The 20252-nt window shown below is 35.2% G+C and overlaps 1 protein-coding gene across 1 annotated transcript in view; it reads left to right on the top strand.

Annotated features, from left to right (window-relative positions):
• The window catches only part of PAK2 (p21 (RAC1) activated kinase 2), an 84046-nt gene extending 64813 nt beyond the window's left edge, over nucleotides 1–19233 (top strand). Inside the window, exons 8-15 of the mRNA XM_020887899.2 lie at nucleotides 397–460; nucleotides 1888–1936; nucleotides 2409–2521; nucleotides 3978–4095; nucleotides 6126–6225; nucleotides 8458–8654; nucleotides 16185–16322; nucleotides 16782–19233. Of these exons, the coding sequence (XP_020743558.1) occupies nucleotides 397–460; nucleotides 1888–1936; nucleotides 2409–2521; nucleotides 3978–4095; nucleotides 6126–6225; nucleotides 8458–8654; nucleotides 16185–16322; nucleotides 16782–16868 (866 nt within the window). The 3' untranslated portion in view covers nucleotides 16869–19233. The remainder of the gene's footprint in view (nucleotides 1–396; nucleotides 461–1887; nucleotides 1937–2408; nucleotides 2522–3977; nucleotides 4096–6125; nucleotides 6226–8457; nucleotides 8655–16184; nucleotides 16323–16781) is intronic.
• The last annotated feature ends 1019 nt before the right edge of the window (nucleotides 19234–20252 follow it).

Here is a 20252-nt window from a genome sequence, read left to right on the forward strand (position 1 = left end):
CTTGTCCTCTCCCCAGGAATTGACCGGTTAAGTTTTTTTTTTTCCCGGTTAAGTTTTAAAATTTAACATGCCACATCCTAAGAACCCCCTGAGTCTCAGGAAAACTAGTATAGTTGGTCATTCTGTAATGTCGTCATTTTTTAGAAAGTGGTAGGATAATCAAGACATTAGGAGGTCTAACCTAGTGGAAATAATGTATCTTCTTGCTTCCAGTACTTTTTTTATTTTTATTGCTTATTTCTTGTGTTTGAAGCATACATTATTTTTGAAACTTAGTGTTATGTATGTTCTAAAATCAGTGGAGTTTATTAAAAGAAATAATGTTATCAGAGTTAGTTTATAATTTTAAAATGCTTGACTGACTTTCCAAATTTTTGTTGTTTTTGTTTAAAATAGGAACTATTGTAAGCATAGGTGACCCTAAGAAAAAATACACAAGATATGAAAAAATTGGGCAAGGGTAAGTATTTGTGACTGTATTACCAGAATATTCATGTTTTCTTGATGTCCAGCTTGATATCTCTTTTGCCTACTGACATTGAACACTTAAGGTATTCTCTGAGTAGTATTCTTGGATTTGTGTAAAAGTATTGAACTTATTTCTCAATGCTATTAAAATACTGTACTACTTAGCAGTGATTGTACATGGCTGCTTCTTAAATGTGATTTCACATTGGTGGTAAGAGATTAGATGGGTGGGAAAATTGTCCACCAAATATTTAAAGGAGAGTAAGAAAATTTACTTCAAGTTTATAGTGTTTTCTTTGTTTAAATGCATTTTAGTCACATCAGGAGTATGGATCTTTAATTCTACTGTCCTGATTTTGTTCAATAGTTTGCATTTTTAAGAATTACTATTTATTTCTTTATTTTATGGTCATACCACATGACTTATGGGATGTTAGTTCTCTGACCAAGGATCAAATCCAGGTCTCCCACAGTGGAGCTCAGAGTTCTAACCACTGGCCCCTCAGGGAATTCCCAATAATTTGGGTTTTAAAACTATGCTAACTGAAATCTTTCTTTTCTATTGCTAGAGAGCAGATGAACATCTTGAATTCTTAATGTTAATACTCTGGAAATTATTCTGTGAATTTTGAGAGTGAGCTTAAGTCTTTTTGAAAACTTTTATGAATTTCCTTTTAAAAGTAAAATTTAATTGCACCTCTGGTTTTAATAACAAAAAAATTGATAATCATGTTAGTATCCTTGAGCCTAATAATGGATAAATAAGTAGTGGTATGAAAAAGTGAAAGTGAAAAAAAAAGAAAAAGTGACAGTGTTAGTTGCTCAGCCATGTCTGACTCTGCAACCCCATAGACTATAGCCCTCAATTCAGTGTTGAATCAGTAAAGCAAATTATAGGAAAATACATAAAATGAAATCATTTATATGAAGTTTTAAAAATATGTTAAATGTCTTCTGTAGTGGTACACACCTGTGTCCTTAGTAAAGTATAGAGAAACATGTGGAAATTATGCACATCAAATACAGAGTGAATGTACAACGCAGATTACTTTGGGGAAGAGGGAGGATGCCTTTGGAAAGGCCACATAAGAACCTTTAAATTTGTTTGTAGTTCTTTTGTTTCTTAAGCAGGGAAATAAATCTATGAGTATATGTTACTGTTTTCTTTTTGTCTGATCTTTTTCTGTATTTTTGTAGGTCTGAAATTTATGACAAATTTCTAGCATAAGTTTTGGCCACAAGGATTACCTCTTTTTCTTACTCTTCCCCCCTTTGTTTTTGCTTTTACTTTTTTTAAAGATGTTCCGTCTTCGGTGTTCTTTAACCCCCTTTCAGTTGTTTTGAGTATAAAGTCTTCGGATGTTACAAATGAGAATGATTTAGAAGTCTTAAATTTACTTGTGTCTTTTTTTTCTCTAGGGCCTCTGGCACAGTTTTCACTGCTACTGATGTGGCATTGGGACAAGAGGTCAGCAACTTTGTCATACTTCTGGGCGTACCACTAGCTTTTACTCTAGGAAGAACCTGGATCTGCCTGTGAATAATCAATGAGGAATTTCTTTTTCAGTTGAATATGTTGAAGGATTACTCTAGATAATTTTATAGTATCTTCCTGTTGAGGGGAAAGAAGAAGTAATTTTGTGTTTAGTTTCATAAATAAACATTTTAAAAACTATTTTCCCTGTTTGGATGAAAAGAGGATTAGTTCCTGGCACTAGACTGACCTTGGGTTTAGATTTCAAGAGAAATCTGAAAATATTGGGGCTTCTGTATTACAAAGAATTGTGCATAGTGTGGAAATTAAAGTACTGCCCATGAGTAAATTATAATCTCACTGTATAGGATGTCTGTAGTAAATTAGATGATTAACTTACTAGTGTTTATGATTTTCTAAGAGAATTAGGAAACTTTTCTGATTTTTTTTCCTGTTTCCATCATAGGTTGCTATTAAGCAGATTAATTTACAGAAACAGCCAAAGAAGGAATTGATCATTAATGAGATTCTGGTGATGAAAGAATTAAAGAATCCCAACATAGTTAATTTCTTGGACAGGTAAATAGAAATATTTCTTAAACATTGGGAGAAAAATGGTTTTGGAGATTAGCCAGGCCAGGGTTGAGTGTCAACACTGAAAAGTAAACTCAAAAGTAGGGAGAGAGGTGAAACTAGCATGTTACAGTTTATGCTCTTAGTCAATGAGTCGTGTCCGACTCTTCGTGACCCCATGGACTGTAGCCCTCTAGGCTCCTCTGTCCTTGAGGATTCTCCAGGCAAGAACACTGGAGTTGGTCGCCATGCCCTCCTCCAGGGGATCTTCCTAACCCAGGGACTGAACCCAGGGCTCCCTCATTGCTGGTGGTTCTTTACCAACTGAGCCACCAGGGAAGCCCATGTTACAGTTTAGAAGGTCCCTTTTCTACTTGGGTATCAGTTGGCAATCAAGAGAAGGCAGTTAAATGAAGGACATTGCTACTAGTGCTCATAATAAGTACAAATGATCAGGAGCAGAAACACTAAGGAAAGATTGGTTGTGATTCATGTCTTGATACAGAGGTGATTGGCCACTCAATTTTTAAACTTTCAGGTCAATTTTATTTCATATTTTGTCTTGGGAAAATAACATGTTTATCAAAACCTCATATAACTTAGGAATTGATGTTAAATAACAGAACAAAAAGTAGAAGAGAAAATTATGTATTTTATAACCTTTTTTGTTTTTGGCCACACCATGCAGCATATGGGATTTTAGTTCCCTGCCCACGGGTTGGCAGTGAGAGTACGAAGTCCTGATCACTGGGCCAACAGGAAATTCCCTTACAACAGATTTGTTTTTAAAGCAGGATGTCTATGTGAATGAAAGAAAAATAATAGAAAAATACGTGAGAATTACAGTAGTGATTGTATTGGAGATAGGGAATTATAGGTGACTTTTTAAAATTTCCGTATTTAAATTTGTTTTGAATGGATTAAGCAAAAACATACTTGTAGACTTTAGGCCTACCTCTGGAGACCATGTTTATAAAAATCAACTTCTCAGGTACATTGCTTTGCTTTTTAAAATAGTATTTCAAGTCAGTAAAGCATGGGTGGTTAAGATAAGCCACAAGCTTTGGAACCAGTTGTGCTTAGTTTCAGACTCTGGTTCTGTCACTTACTGGCTATGTGACCTTGTATGAGTTACCTAACCTTTCCAGGTCTCCATCTTCTGGAGGCCTCCATCATCTGGAAATTCATACCATACAGGGTTATTTTAATTGGAATAATCTATGTATACACTCAGGATAGAATTGTGGACAGATTTTAAAGTAATTTAGGAAAATCATAATGACCTTCTGTTGTTTTTCTGTGCTGTTACAAAGCAGCTTTTCAGTGTTCTTCCTAGCTCTCAAAGCTACCAGCTTTCTGGGTGTTTTTAATCAGGGTGTCTAATAATTGAAATCTTCAATATAGAGTGCCATGTATTTAGAAAAAGTGAAAGTGTGGATGTACTTTGTATGTTCTTTTTTAGTTACCTGGTGGGAGATGAATTGTTTGTGGTCATGGAGTACCTAGCTGGAGGATCACTTACTGATGTTGTAACAGAGACATGCATGGATGAAGCGCAGATAGCTGCTGTGTGCAGAGAGGTGAGTTGGCTCCTTTTTTGATAACTTACAGTAACATGTGGTTAACAGAGTTGGAAAAGGGGAAATATTCAAGTAGGATACTTTTGAGGGTAAGAGGGGGTGCCATTAAAAACACCCCACTCGACAGCGGAAACAAGGACAAAGTGGTACACATCTTCTCCCTGGGTGTTAATTAATGCGTCTGCTTATGGTTTTAAATGATACTCATTAATGAACTTTGAGACACACTGTTTGTTTAGGCCAGTAGAATTCTGTCACATTGCCTGCATCTAAGCCAAAAATGAGCCTTTCTTTCTTCCATGTAATCTTTTTCCTATAGATGAAACTTGGGTTAATGATTTGCCTATTGTCGTTAAAACTGAGACACTACTTCGAATCCTAGGAATCATTGTCACAAAGGGTGAAATTGTGACAGTTCTTACAACTGTTATGTTTCCTTTGATTTGGCTTCCCTCATTTTTACACTGAATTATAAGTAAATGATAACCTTTGTTCATGTAAGAACAATATATGTGATGTTTTTCTTTTTTCATCTTTTATTTGGCATTTTTTAAAAAAAGTATTCTTCAGAGATTTTAATTCTGGTGTAATTATGCTTCATTCAATGGATAATCTTCCTGATTGTTTCTGGAAGGATGGAAATAAGAACTTAATAGTTTTAAATATGATAGTTTAATAATATATCGCTTAACAATGAATGTTTGAAAAAACGAAGAATGTTTTGTCACTCAAAAGTTGATAAAAACAAGAATTTGTTTATACTTAATTTTTCTAATAATTTTTTCATAATTGGTATAAAGTTATTTTAAGAGTTCCTCTATTTATTCCTAATTGGTATAAAGTTATTTTAAGAGTTCTTCTATTTATTCCTACAAGTATTTTTCTGGGGATTTATTCTTTTCAGAAATCTGCTTAAATGCTTGGTAGATGTGATGCAGTAATATACAGTTAATCTAGTTTTTTTCTTTGAGTAGTGCAGTGTTTTGAAAGAGATTTTTAGTTGTAAAGATGTACAGACTTTATTTTTTGTTCTACTTTAATGCGGATAAGAAATAAAAACAACTTTTTCCAAGTTACAATTTATATGTGGTTTACATTAAAAAAAACATAGCAAGCAGATTTTAAAAATTTAATCTCATTCTGTTTTTAAGGAAGTGAAAGTACTTTTTCTGCTCTTTTGACTCAGTGCTTTCTGAAATATGGCATAGTATCTAGGATATAGATATAGCTTTATGTAAAACCTACCATAGGAGAAAGGAAGAAAACATTTTACATCACACTGAAGAACTGGAGAGATCCAGACTACCCAGTGTCTTATATTGATTAGACTTCTGAGCATCTCAGATTCAGATAGGAATGATTATGAGTTTATCCTTTACTGTTGAAAAGTGAAAGTGTTAGTCACTCAGTCATGTCCGATTCTTTGCAACCCCATGGACTGTGGCCTGTCAGGTTCCTCTGTCCTTAAAATTCTCTGGGAGAGAATACGGGAATGGGTTGCCATTTCCTCCTCTAGAGGATCTTCCCGACCCAGGGGTCGAACCCGTGTTTTGTGTGGCTCCTGCTTTGGCAGGTGGATTCTTTACCAGTGAACTACCTGGGAAGTCCCCATTACTGTTGAAATGATATCTCAAAAGCCTTGTGCATGTTTACCAAGTGCTGTGTACCTTTAGATATTTAAATTTAAACAGGCCTAGAAATCATATTGACCCACCCATTCATTTCATAAATGAGAACATTGAAGACTAAGTGATATTCTTATGGTATTAAATAACCTGTGGCAGAAATAAGACTAGATAAGACATTATTTAATAGTTGTTTCTGGATAAGACCAGAGTAGGATCTAATTATTTAAGGTGTCTTATTTTTGTAACTTTGCATGTGACAGAATTTTTTTCTCTATAAATGTATTATTAGAGTGTCTTCTGCTAGATACTAGAGGTGGTACTCAGATAAATAGTGTATATGAACTTCCCTTAGACTTTTCAGGGACTATTTCATTGACAGGTGTTTTTTTTTTTTCTGTTCAGTGTTTACAGGCATTGGAGTTTTTACATGCTAATCAAGTGATCCACAGAGACATCAAAAGTGACAATGTGCTTTTGGGCATGGAAGGATCTGTTAAACTTAGTGAGTAACAAGTGAACAGATAGCATTTGTATGTTATTTATAATTTTCTGCCTTTTGTTTAAGTAAAAACTCTTTCTTGCTATTAACATTTTTATGACAATACATGGAGTGGGGGAGAATAGTAGTAAAAAGATGTGGACCATCAGCTGGACAACTTGAGTTTAAAATAGTGGATCTGCTCCTACTTGCTGAATAATTTTGAGTGAAATTATGTAATCTGTTTATGTTTGTTTCCTCATTTGTATGATAAGGAAAATAATAGTACCTATCTCAGAGAATTCTTCTGAGTACTAAAAATGTAAAACACTGAGGAGCAGTGCCTGGTACTATTGTAATGTTGGTGCTGTCTTCCAAACATAAACTTGAATTTGTCTCTGCTACCTGTTGGGGTAGATTTTTCTCATTATGCTCATTCGTCTTTCTTTGAATTTGGTAGATGGTGGTCTAATTAGGAGAGGCCTGTGTGACCCAGACATCAGAAATGACATTTTTAGGGAGAAAATCATTTGTAAACCCCTTTCCCTAATTGTCTTCTGTATCAGACATGATAGAGTCATGGGGGAAAAAGAAACTCTCTTCCTCTGCTGACTATAATCTCAGTTCCAATCATGCTCTCCGGAGGATTCAAGAACTTCTACTGAGGTTTCTCCAGCTATGCAAAATGCAAGACATTTCTTGGATCAGGAGACCAAAAACTATTTCTTCTGTTTGCCTAGAGAATTTGGCTCCTTTTTCAACATCTCTTTTAAAATAGATTCTTCAGGGCCTTCCCTGATGGTCCAGTGGTTAAGACTCTGCACTTTCAATGTAGGGGGTGTGAGTTTAATCCCTGGTTGGGGAACTAAGATCCCATAAGCTCTGTAGTCCAGCCAAAAAGTGGGGGAGAAAAAATCCTTCAGAGGTTATTCAACTGCAAGAATGAGGATTTAGTTTCTATTTGATGGTCAAAATATATAGTTAATAATTGTAATTTTAGTGGGAAAGCTAGAAATTGATATTCTCATACATTTTTGGTGGATACACAGGTAAACTAAATTTGACCTTTTGGGATAATATTTTACCCTGGCTCTGCTACTCACTAGATGAATGATCTTGGTGTGCCTCAGTTTCTCCATTTGTAAAATGGAAGTCGTAATAATAAATGTACCTATCATAAAGTTATAATGTGGTATGTTTTTTCTTATGAGGTACTTGAAACAGTTTTATAAGCACTCATTTTAGCTATAAATGTTATGATTTGACCTAACAATTACTTTTTTAAGACGGTCTGCTATAGAATTGCTGAACATATGCACAGCAGTAAGTATAAAAATGTTCTCTGTAACCTTGTAAAGAAAAACCAACAATATCTAAAATAATCTAGTAGTACAGAAATGGTTAAATACATTATGGTGTTTTTATGTTCTGTAAAGTTGTGTAGTTACAATAATAAGGTAGATTAATATAGTAATACAGAAAGATCTCTAAAAATAGTTTTAAAAAGCAATTTACAAAGTATCCTAAGTAAAATATTTAAGTAAAATAAACCAAGCAGTTTGTAGATATTTTTTGTATATTTGGAAATGCATAACAAAAGTTCAGAACTTACAGACCTAAATGTTAACAGTATTTACACATGGAGTAGAATGAGTTTTAACAGTAGAAGGAAGGAAACGGTTCTAGATTCTTATGTTGACTTTCCTACTGAATTAATGCTGGGTTCTAAATTAGGTATCCTGCTCCTCAGTTATAAAATGAGGTAGTTGGAATAGAGTAATGCTGGTGAAGACCTTGTGGGTACAGTTGCAGTTAAATGTGTTCTTTTTCTGGGCTCTCTTGCTGACTCATATGCTTCTTATTAATTCTAGCTTCTGTTTTTTTTCCTTCAAAAGTAATGTCCACTTCCTGACCTTTACCTGATTGACAGTGGACACAGTTTTGGTGTCCAGCCTTGGTAACTTTTTCTTTTAGATCTTTTTCAGCTTTATTAAAAGATTTAGGATAAAATTAATTGTTTAGAATAAAAACCTTCCTAATAATTTACCTTCTTGTTTTGGGAAGTAAAAGTTAAAAAGTGAGAGTGTATAACATCAAAATATCTGGAAGCCCATTCTCGTTTACTTTATTAATACATTCTTAAAAACTAAGAGATTGAATACTGAAATATAATTCGTTAAGTCATATAAAGTAAACTCCTAAAACAACCCATGGACACCATTAACTCAAGATGTTTTGTTTTTTTTTGTTTTGTAGCTGACTTTGGTTTCTGCGCTCAGATCACCCCTGAGCAGAGTAAGCGGAGTACCATGGTTGGAACGCCATACTGGATGGCACCAGAGGTGGTTACACGGAAAGCTTATGGCCCCAAAGTAGACATCTGGTCTCTGGGTATCATGGCTATTGAGATGGTAGAAGGAGAGCCTCCATACCTCAATGAAAATCCTCTGAGGGTAAGACCAGTTAAACACTAACCTTACTTTCAGAAAAATAACTTTTTAAAAAATCATTAATTTAGAACTTGCATGTGCTAGGCACTGGCCAAGGATTTAGGATACAAAATTGATTAAAAACAAAAAAACCCAGTCTCTTCTCTCACTCTGGATCTAAAAACTATTTGCTTCTGAGTTACTGAGTTGAATGTGTTAGGTTAAAGAGTTTGTAATTTTTTGATAAGCTGCACATAAATAAGGATTTGCTCAGTTTTCTGTAGAATTAAGAGACTCTAGATATGACCTTCAGGTTTGACTTTGAACTTTGGCCTCTGTACCCCCAGGTACAAAGAGGGAAGCAGGATCCCATCTGTGAGAAGGCTGGGTAGATGGCAGTGGTAAAGCCCACGTTCAGACAAAAGAGTGAGGGTCCCCAGAAACAGATGAAGGCAGTAGACTTTAAACGGTTTCATGTTCCAGCAGCTGAGGTAGAGTTCCAACTTTCCTCTTTCTCTCTTTTTTCTTTCCATTCCTTCCTGCCTTCCTCCTTTTCTCCCTTCCTTCTCTTCCTCCTACCTTCCCTCCCCTCTTTCCTTCCTTCTTTTACATTACTGTATATAACTCCTGATATATACTGATATGTAGTTATTAAGGAAATGCAAATCAGAACCTCAATAAGATCACTTCATGCCTACTGGAATGACTGTAATAAAAAAGGCAGAAAATTGTAAGTATTAGTGAGTATCTGGAGAAATTGGAACCCTCATGCATTGCTAGTGGGAATGTAAAATTGTATAGCACTTTGGAAAACAGTTCGACAGTTTCTTTAAAAATTGACATTGAGTTACCATGTAACTTGGCAATTCGTCTGCTAGCTGAATAACCAAGAGAAATAAAAGTATATATTCACCCAAGAACTTGTCCACAAATGTTCATAGCAGCATTATTCAAAAGGTGGAAACAACCCAGATGTCTGTCACCTGCTGAGTGAATAAACAGAAGTAGTATGTCCACACAGTGGGATGTTATTTAGCTTTAATAAAGGGAAAGATGTACAGATGCATGCTGCATTGAACCTTGAAGGCATTATGATAAGTGAAAGAAGTCAGACATAAAAGATTACATATTGTCGGATTCCCTTTACAGTTGATTGATTCCTCATTTGTGGTAGTTAGGTTCTATAAAACAGCAAACACTGAATTAACAAATACTGAACCGTTGCTTCTAGAGGAAGTATAGGGCTAGGTTCCTGCTTGCCGTGATCACATTTTTGTCAGCTGATCAGTACCTCACCTTGCTTTATATCTATTTCTGTTTAAATACACTTTATTTAATATATATTGTTGATTCAGTCATGTTGGACTTATAGCCACTGTAACTCATGCTTGAATTTAGCTTATCAAGCTAGTACATTTTCTCCATAAGGCACATCATAGCCTTCTTACCCTTAGGAATGCTGAACAGTACGCTGCTTTTCACCTCTCTGCAGATGTTTATAGATGACCACAGAAGCACTGAGAGTATTGATTTGGGGGTCACAGATTAATTTTAGTGAACAGGTAAATTCACCTATATGGAATCCTCAAATAATGAGGATCAACTGACTATGAAGTCTCTGGAACAGGCACATCCATAGAGATAGGAGATTAGTGGTTTACAGGAACTGAAGAGAGGAGGAAATGTAATACATGTGAGTGTTCTTTTTGGAAGGATAAAAGTGTACTGCAATTAGACATTAGTGATAGCTCTATAGTCTTGCAAATATACTAAAGACCTTAAGTTGTACATTTTAAAAGGGTGATGTGAATTACATCTCAATGAAGTAATTATTTTAAAGTTTTGAAATATAATACATGACTACAGACTTATTGCCAGAAATTTAAAAAAAAATTTTTAAAAAATAAGTTGGACATGCTGTAAAATGAGCTACAGAGGCCAGTGAAATGGTATATGTAGAAGGTGCTCTGTCGGGATTGTGTTGGATTTTGATGCTCATTTTCCTAGTGCTTTTCATCCCAGAGGTTCCAGTTCAACTGAGCAATTAAAGTATTTATATAGAAGTGATTAATTTTAAAACACTGCAGAACAGTTTTTAAACTGCCAAACTATTCATTCATATGTTTGGCAAACACTGATTTGAATGCTTGCTCAAGACACTCAGACCAATAAGATGCTATAAGGTACAGTCTTAAAGAACCAACAAAAATTTCTGCCACTATAGAAGGGAGAGGAAGACAATTTTTAGAATAGAAATAATGTAATATGTTAAATGATGGACCCTTAAGTACTGGGACTGGTAGGCAGAGAGTCAATGTCCAATTTGAAAAGAGTGGTTGGGGAGGCTTCACTGAGGTAACATTTGAACATAGGAAGTAAGAATGAAACTCAGTTACTTAAGGGAAGAACATTTCCATCATGTGTAAAGGCCCTAAGCAGGAGCATTTCTTATGTATTCAGAGATCTAAGGATTCCAGCATAGCTAGCCTACAGTTGAGTACACAGCAGGAGAAAAAAGGTGGATCAGTTAAGACATGAAGCCAACTGTGGTACCTTAGGCCTTTGTAAGAATTTTGGCTTCTGCACAAGTAAGACAAGGAGACTCTTGGAGAGTATTGAATAGAGAGGTGAAAGTGATCTTCCTTATGTTTCAACAGGATCACTCTTAGATTTTGATGGGATTACTTTGTTGAGAAGAGATTCTCATGAGAGGCAAAGGCAGAAGCAGGAAGACCAACTTTAGGAGGCTGATTCAGTGATCCAGGCAAGAAATGCTGATAGCTGAGACCTGAATGGTGTTGGGGGAGGCTGGAAAAAGTAGTTGGATTCTGAATGTATTTTGAAAGGAGAGCCTACCTGACAGAGAGGGAGAGATGCCCCTAGGAGCTTGGCCTAAGCAATTGGAGTGATGAAACTGAGGCTCTCCTTGACTGAAATGGGGAAGACTGCAAGTAGAGAAGTGGAGGTGGCAGGTGCCAAATCAGGAAGTAGCATCTTTAACTTGTTTTGAACATGTTAGGTTTGAGGTGCCTGTTAAGATATCCAGGTGTCCATGTGGATATATTGAATAGGCTATTGAATGTGTCTGGGATCCAGGATAGAAATATAAAACTGTCAGCTGTAAAATTTTTTAAAGCTCTGAGATCAGGTCACCAAGTCTAATGGGCATAGACAGACAATAGAAGAGATATGGCTTGCATCCTGAGGCGCTGCATAGTTAAGCATTGATCCTAGTTTTTAGGATATATTCAACTTATCAACTTTTTTTGGAAGTCCTGCATCTTTATTTAGAAGTTAATTGGTTGTTATTTAGTCACTCAGTCATGTCCAGCTGTTTGCAGCCCCATGGACTGCAGCATATCAGACTTCCTTGTGCTTCATTATCTCCTGGAGCTTGCTCAAATTCATGTCCATTGAGTCAGTGATGCCATCCAACCATCTTGTCCTCTGTCATCCTCTTCTCGTCCTGCCCTCAGTCTTTCCCAGCATCAGGGTCTTTTTTAATGAGTTGGCTCTTCACATCAGGTAGCCAAAGTATTGGAGTTTCAGCTTCAGCAACAGGCCTTCCAATGAATATTCAGGATTGATTTCCTTTAGGATTGACTGGTTTGATCTCCTTGTAGTCCAACGGACTCTCAAGAGTCTTCTCCAGCAGCACAGTTCAAAAGCAGTAAGCACTGAAATAATCAAGTCAGAGTATACCGGGCAGTTTAAAAAAGCAGAAAAATACAATCCATAATGAGGGGGAAAATCCCATCTATTAAAACCATCCCAGAACTGACACAGATAAAAGAATTCATATACAAGGTCATTAAAATAATTTTAATAGATGCTTTCTAGATGTTAAAAGAATTAACTAGAGACATTTAAAAGTGTTTTTTTTTTTAATTCAAATCTAACTTTTAGGTAGTAACTATAGAATTTGAGATTGTATTAATGGCAGGTAATGTAGATTAGTGATTTAATGATCATAGATATAATAATAAATATGAAAAATAAGGACCGAAATGAATTTCTTAAAAAATGAAATAGTGTCAGTGAGCTGTGAGACAACTTTAGGTGTTCTCATATGTGTTCGATATATGCTACAAAGTTTTAAAACAAACAAAAAAAAACAGTCAACTAAGAAATCTACAGCCAACAATCTTGTAAAAACTAAGGTAAAATAAAGGTTTTCTAGACACACAGAAGTTGAATTTATCACCAGTGGATCTATACTACAAGAAATATTAAAGGAAGTCTTTTAAGCAGAAAGAAAAAGATAATGTGGTTCCACAAAAAGAAATGAAGAGCACTAGAGATAGTAACTATGTTGGTATATACATACAATATTTTTCTTATCTAAGTATCTTAAAAAAATAAAATTGTTTAAATATAACAGTGACAGGAGGAAGAGCCTGTGTGTACGTAAAATGACAAAAGTGATTAACTAAATATGGCAGAAGAGACAAATCTCCCATTCAGAAGAATTCTGAATAAAGTATGTAGATATTCCACCTCAAAGGAGATGGATCCTAACTCCCCTTTCCTTAAGTGTAGGCTGCAGAGAATTTCCTTCCAAGGAGCACAGTTTGAAAAGGGGGAGAAAGGAATAATGTTACAGTGGAGAAAGCTGACAAACGTTACCTAAACCAGGCTTAGATCAGCTCGGTACCTTCAGTGGTGAATCATGCTGGATAGTATATACCTTTGATATGATGTCATGAAAGTGGCACTCTTTTTAAAAATTAGTTTATTTATATATTTTTGTCTGTGCTGGGTCTTCGCTGTCCAGGCTTTTCTCTAGTTTCACTGAACAGGAACTGCTCTCTAGTTGTGGTGAGTGGGCTTCTCATTGCGGTGGCTTCTCTCATTGCGGAGCACAGGCTCTAGGGTGTGCAGGCTTCAATAGTTGCTGCTCCCAGACTCTAAAGGCTCAGTAGTTGTGGCACATGGGCTTAGTTGCTTAGCAGCATGTGGGATATTCCCGAACCTGTGTCTCCTGCATTGTCAGGCAGATTCTTTACCACTGAGCCACCAGGAAAGCCCTGGCGCTCTTTAACTTTGATCTTCTTCCCCAGAAGCCATAATCTCGGTCTAATCATGAGAGAAAAAGATAAAGAAAAATTCCAGTAGAGAGGCATCATACAATATAAAACCTGACCAGTACTCCTCCAAACTATCAAAGTTGTCAAAAAGAAAGTCTGAGGAATTGCTCTAGCCAAGAGGAGCCGTAGAACACATGACAACTGAATGTAATGTATGGTGTCTTGGAACAGAGACAGGAGAGGGGGAGAGTGAGTGAAACAGGGATATCTAGTGTGAATGCTGGAAGCCCTAAGGGCCCCTGTGAGGTTAGTGATGCCAGTACCAGGGGTATGTCTTTTTCCTCTCCCATACTTAGCTGCATAGGTATAGGCAAGAAGTAGGCAGAATTTTAGCCATGTTTAGCCAAGTGAATACTATGAAGTGTGAGAAGGTCAAAGAAGTGATCTTGTGAAAGGGATGATAGAGACTGGAAGATTAATGGGAATTTAAGTCCATTAGAGTCAAAGAATTGCTGGCATTCGGGTACTAGGAGTGAAAAAGGTAGGAGGTGGAGTACAACTGAGATTTAATAGTTGCAGTTGCCGGTACCGATGGCATAGCATGTGACCATGGAATGTGTGTGGCTGAGGCAGGTGAGCGGACAAGAACATCAAAGAGGATGTCTAGGAACTGTAACAAGCATCTTTGTATACTGAAATTGCCATGAATATGAGTCATGTTAGAGATAATAACAGTGTTTGGGAGATGTTTAAAACAAGGAAAAGTAGGTATGAGTTTGAAAGCCCAGAAATTACAGAGTAGGAGGGAGAGAGCTCACAGAGGCAATGAGTGGCCAAAGGAACACTGGTCTCCAGGCTCAGATGTATAAGTACAGAGGTGTGGAGAGCACTGTGGGTGAGGCCCAATTCTCCTGGAAGAGCCAGGCCTCAAAAAGAAAAGTATTGGGGCGGGGGGGGGGGGGGGGGGGAGCAGGGAGATCTGTATGAAAAAATTTGACCCAGAAAGGGGAATATGCTGAACCAAATGGGTATTAGAATGGAGAAACTGAGGAATGACTGGGAGACCTGGGCTGCTTTTAATCACTAATATGAATGAAGATAAGGAGTATAATAAGATTTATCCTAAAATGGAGAAAAAGTTACTAAGTATTTGGAGAGGAGAAGTGTCTAATGCAAGTGCTTTTTTTTTAAAATTAATTTATTTTTTTAATTGAAGGATAATTGCTTTTCAGAATTTCCTTGTTTTCTGTCAAACAGCAACATGAATCAACCATAGGTATGGGCTTCCCTCTTAATCCTTTTTGATGAAAGTGTAGAAGCTCATAACAGTGTTATGATCTTAACTTGAAAATAACTGCTAGCTCAGAGATTATTTCTTAGAATGGAATTTTTAAATGAAAATTTGGAAGGAAATGTCATGTAAAGAGAAATGAACTTCAGTGACAAGAAAATGGACGCACTCATATACTGATGATTTGTGTCAGCTGAGATCCTTTTTTTGATGGCATTTTGGTAATACAGCAGAATCTTTAAATAATTCAGTAGAATATCTAGGTGACCTTGGGTTGATACTTTATCCAAAGTATGATCCATGAAATAATAAATTGGACTTCATTAAAATTGGAATAATCTTCTCTGAGAAAGACATTATTAAGAGAATGAAATGACCAGTCACAAATATTGAAAATATTTCCAAATATTTCTAAAATGTGTATCTGATAAAAAGAGTGTTATCCAAAATGTACAAACAACTCTTAGAATTCAACAAGGAAAACATCCTAAGGTAAAAATAGTGAAAGATTTGAATAGACAACTCATCAAAGAAGATCCATGGGTGGCAAACAAGGCATGTAAAAAGATGTTCAACATCATATCATTCGTGAGTTGCTAATGAATTAAAACAAAAATGAGATAGCACTACAGAGCTGACAGAATGGCCTAAAATTCACACATCATTATTTTACGGATTCCATAATTTATATTAGGGTTCACTCTTGATGTCATGTATATCCTATGGATTTGAACAAATGTATACTGAATAATATGTCCTTTATTAAAGTATCTTAAAGAGTATTTTCACTGCCTTAAAAATCCTATGTGTTCCATCTGTTCATCTATAGTTATATAGATGTAGCTAGTTTAAAATTTTTTAGAAAGGTTTCAACAGATCTCATTGTTTTAAAATGTTGTATAACTTGGAAAAAAAATCTTAAGAAAGATAAATGAGATACTATTTGTTGATTGTGAAATTGTGATCATTTTTCTTTATACCCTTATGTATTATAGTAGGTTTTTTTTTGCCAATGTGTATTTGTAATCCAAAAAAAAAAGAAGGGTGAAGATAATTTTGAAAAAGAAGTCAGGGAACTATAGCATTTAAATATAAAGTTAAAAATATTTAACCAACGTGGGTAGAAATAAGAACTTACTTTAGTGTGTATGGCAGTTGTCTTTAAGTAACTTTTAAAGTACTCTCTTACTTTGTTGAACTGTCTCAAGTATGTCAAAGTTATTCTTATGTTTTTAGGCCTTGTACCTGATAGCAACTAATGGAACCCCAGAACTTCAGAATCCAGAGAAGCTTTCCCCAATATTTCGGGATTTCTTAAATCGATGTTTGGAGATGGATGTGGAGAAAAGGGGTTCAGCCAGAGAATTGTTACAGGTGAGTTTGGAAATAATACTATTTGGGGGAAAAGTTGACTTTTTTGAATAGCCAGCAGAAAGTTTTCATAGGGCTAATAAATATATTTCACTGTTCATTTATCACCAGCAGCATGGCAGCTGCTGCATTTTAGGATTTTATCTGCTGGGAATAAAATACCCATAACACTGGAATAAGAACACGAGTTTTTACATATTACCAGTTCTCACACCAGTTCATTGCAGTCATAGGTATCTGAATCGTTTAACTGAGTTTTTATAGTACTGGAAGAACTAAAAAGACTACACTTTCAGCCATAAAAGTGATGTGTTGATTATGTTGATTTTTATATAGGTGTTGAAATATTTGTTAAATAAATTATGATCTATAAAGTAGTCTTTAGGGCTTACTTGAAAAAAAATATTTAGCTTCTAAACTTGTGACATTTACACATTTATTTTTTCCTGCTCTTTCTGGCAGCATCCCTTCCTGAAACTGGCCAAGCCGTTATCCAGCTTGACACCACTGATTATGGCAGCTAAAGAAGCAATGAAGAGTAACCGTTAACATCATTGCTGTGGCCTCATATTCTTTTTTCCATTTTCTAAAAGAAGTCTTTTAATATATGAAAATTATTATTCTTTTGGGGTTTAAAGAAATGGTCTGCATAACCTGGAGAAGAAAAAAAAAAACTACTACTTCCTGACGACAACCAAGAAAAAATTGCAAAACAGAATGACAACTTTAGGGTCCAAAAGGAATTGTGGACTGAATCACTAGCCTTACGTCTTTGTGCAGAAAGCCCATCAGGGCCATTTATCATGCTTGAGATTTGCATTTTATTTTTCTGATATCATTATAATAGATCCCATTCATTGTCCCTTTTGGGGTGTTTTCAATACTTGAATGGCAGATTTGAGTTTTTCAGAGTATTTGTTTTATCTGCTAGTCTTCTTTTCTCTCTTCTTCATAGCTTTCTTTTTCCTTGACTTTCTCCTTTTGAATTGCTTTGAGAAGTGTTTCTTATGCCTAAATTGGAGGCAAGTGTGATGGAAATTATGTAGCTCCTTATATTGGCAAAAGAACTCAGTATGGTTTGACTTTGTATAGAAGTTAGAACCAGCTGTTGTTACATGTAATATTTCAGTTTAGAATTTGAGCTGAAGGGAAGAGAAGTATGTGATTTTTACCTTTTTTTAGCAAATGTGAAAGAGTCAATTTTAGAAATTTCATGGTAGTGAGTTGTTTGGCATTTGTTACATGTATAGAGAGAAGACTAATAATCTATATTTATAACTAAATCATTGAAACAAAAAAGAATCCCATTGACTATACATTCTTAGAGCTTTTTTTTTTCCTTCCTGTGTCCACCTCAGACTTTGCTTTAGGACTTTGTGCCACTCCTTTCCTGTTCCCTCTTTTTCCCCCCTTCATTTTGGAGATAAGTTTCTGTATATGTTGTAAGTTTAGCTAGTTTGTTTGTTTTTTAATTAACCCTCTCTCACCCTACTCCTCCCTCTCCCTTCTCATGGCAAATAATATAATAACCATTGAATTTTAAAATCTAAAACTTAACTATTTTTTTCCATTTAAAGGTGAAAAATGTTTGGAGTTAACAAAGTGAGAGACTTGAACCTTGGTGAGCTCTAAAATAATTAGATAAGATTATATTAATGGAAGAGAAATGTCTGTTACTTAGAGATGTAGCTTCTGACCAGTAAACTGTAGAGATTTGTGATAAACATTGTTCCCAACCCATTATCAGCATTCTACTGTCTGTGAAAACTTAAGTGACAAAGTACTTCTTAGTAAATTCATGAGTCATTTGAGATGTTGAGTTACTTTTGATTTTTTTCAAATAAGTAAATAATATCCATGTAAAAAACTGGAGAAAGAAGGAATAATGAAATGTGCTTGTTAATAGCAATACTGTTTTTATTTTAAAGATTTAAAAAAGGTCTGTGACCTGTAGCATTAATTATTCGAGTGCCCTCTCTTCTCCCATCCTCTCCTGTCCTTTTCTTCGCTGGTCATTTCAATTGTTTGACTCTTGAAGGCAGTATTTCCCTTCTGACATGGCAAGAGCCATGTAAAAGAGAAAAATCTGTGGTTTGGTTCTGGCTTTTTATTCCCACCATTCACTCATAATTGACTTCACACCTACTTGCCATCCTGCAATAGTACGAATTGTGAATAAAAATAATTTTGATGTTTTGAAGTGCATTAGGAGAACTGATAGAGTTTTATTTCCTATCATTCCCACCATATTTGTGTTAAGATATAGGTATAAGGATAGAAATGGCTGGTGGTTGGTTTTTGTTTTGTTTTTTTTAATTGGTAATGCAATGTTGGAGAGTTACACAAAAACAAGTAAAATAATTCATGGAATTTGTATCTAGAGCACTTAATGGTCTCTGTTTTCAGTTTGATTGTTGATTTTATTTTTCTCTGGATTATATTGACCTTCTACAACTATTACTAAATTACAGAAAAAGCTGGTTTATCTGGTGGAAAGCTACAGTGTCTCTTGAGTTCCAGATTTGGACATTCTTTGTAAATAGTTGTCTGGATGGATTATAATAAAGAAGATGCTACCAGTGAAATAGAAAACCAACTAAATGACACGAGACTGTGATCCTCATGACCACTCTAGAAGGCACTTCTATACATAAATCATAGAGACCATATTAATTGGATGTAGTGCCAGTGCCCTGTTTTTTTGCCTGTGACTCAACAGAGATCTTTTCAGTTTGTAGAAGCAGTTTGGGTTTGTATTTACAGCTTCTCTAATGGTTACCTGCATGTCCATTGCTGGCAACGGACTTTGTCATTAAAACCTGACTCCTAGGTTAAGGGAGCTACACTGTGGTTTATTCTTTACTTACTTGGATAAACTAACTTGTAATAGAAATATACTTTGGTTAATTCTGAACTGTGTCATTTTTGAATAATCTTAATCTTAAAAGCAATACAGAATTGTGATTTATTAATTTTAAATTAAAGTGTTCACATCTTGTTACAAGAAAAATTATATCTGAATCAAGATTCATGGTTTTTTCTTAATAACTGCCTTTTGTATTTACCCTTTTTGTCATTACTGTAGAATGAAAATTCTCATTTAAATCTAAAAATTACCTTAGTAGTCTTCTTTTGTTGTTAAGACAATATTACTATAGTATTTATTATATTTCAGACTCTCTGGCAGTCTAAAAGTTTCCTTTTCCTCCTGTTCCTTTTGCTGCTTTTAGGGACAGTTAAAACTGGGAAACCATGAAAATATTGAATATTTTATCCTACCTAGAATAGTAAAAAAACAAGTAGAGTGATTGTGCTAGCATAAGAAACTAAGGCTAACACAACTCTGTCTTTATGTGTTGAGTGCCTGGCACATAATATAAATTCTCTTTCCCTCAATATATAAATATTAAGCTGCTTAAGATGTATCTAGTTACCACAGTCCTAAATGACCCTGTGCCTTTAATGAGCAATTTAAAACTACCTATGAGTATTTCTTTGTAGGGCTCACATAAATGCATATTTGTTTATATATACTGTATTCTAGTTTGGAGTAATTTTAGATCTGATCAGGCAGTAACTCTAATTAGAACAAAATGGGTGCTTAAAAATTTTGCATTAGTTTTTTAGTTTAAAAGTATACTGAGATTCATATTGAGTGAAATGTCTAAAATCATTGTAGACAATAGCTGAAGGCCAGGTTAAACTTCTTTGGGGTTTTTTATAGCGAAATTCATGGTAATATAAAAAGCAGATTGTCTTCCTTTTCTCAACTGCTCCACAATAGAGAAACTGTTAAAATCAGTTTTTCCCACAGGTATATGAGTATGTTTAAGAAAGGGAAAAAGAAAATACACACACACACACACACACACACACACACACACACACATGGATTTTATTTCTCACTAACACATTTATTGACCACATTGACAA

This window comes from Odocoileus virginianus, chromosome 4 (assembly GCF_023699985.2).
Source record: "Odocoileus virginianus isolate 20LAN1187 ecotype Illinois chromosome 4, Ovbor_1.2, whole genome shotgun sequence".
Lineage (NCBI taxonomy): Eukaryota > Metazoa > Chordata > Mammalia > Artiodactyla > Cervidae > Odocoileus > Odocoileus virginianus.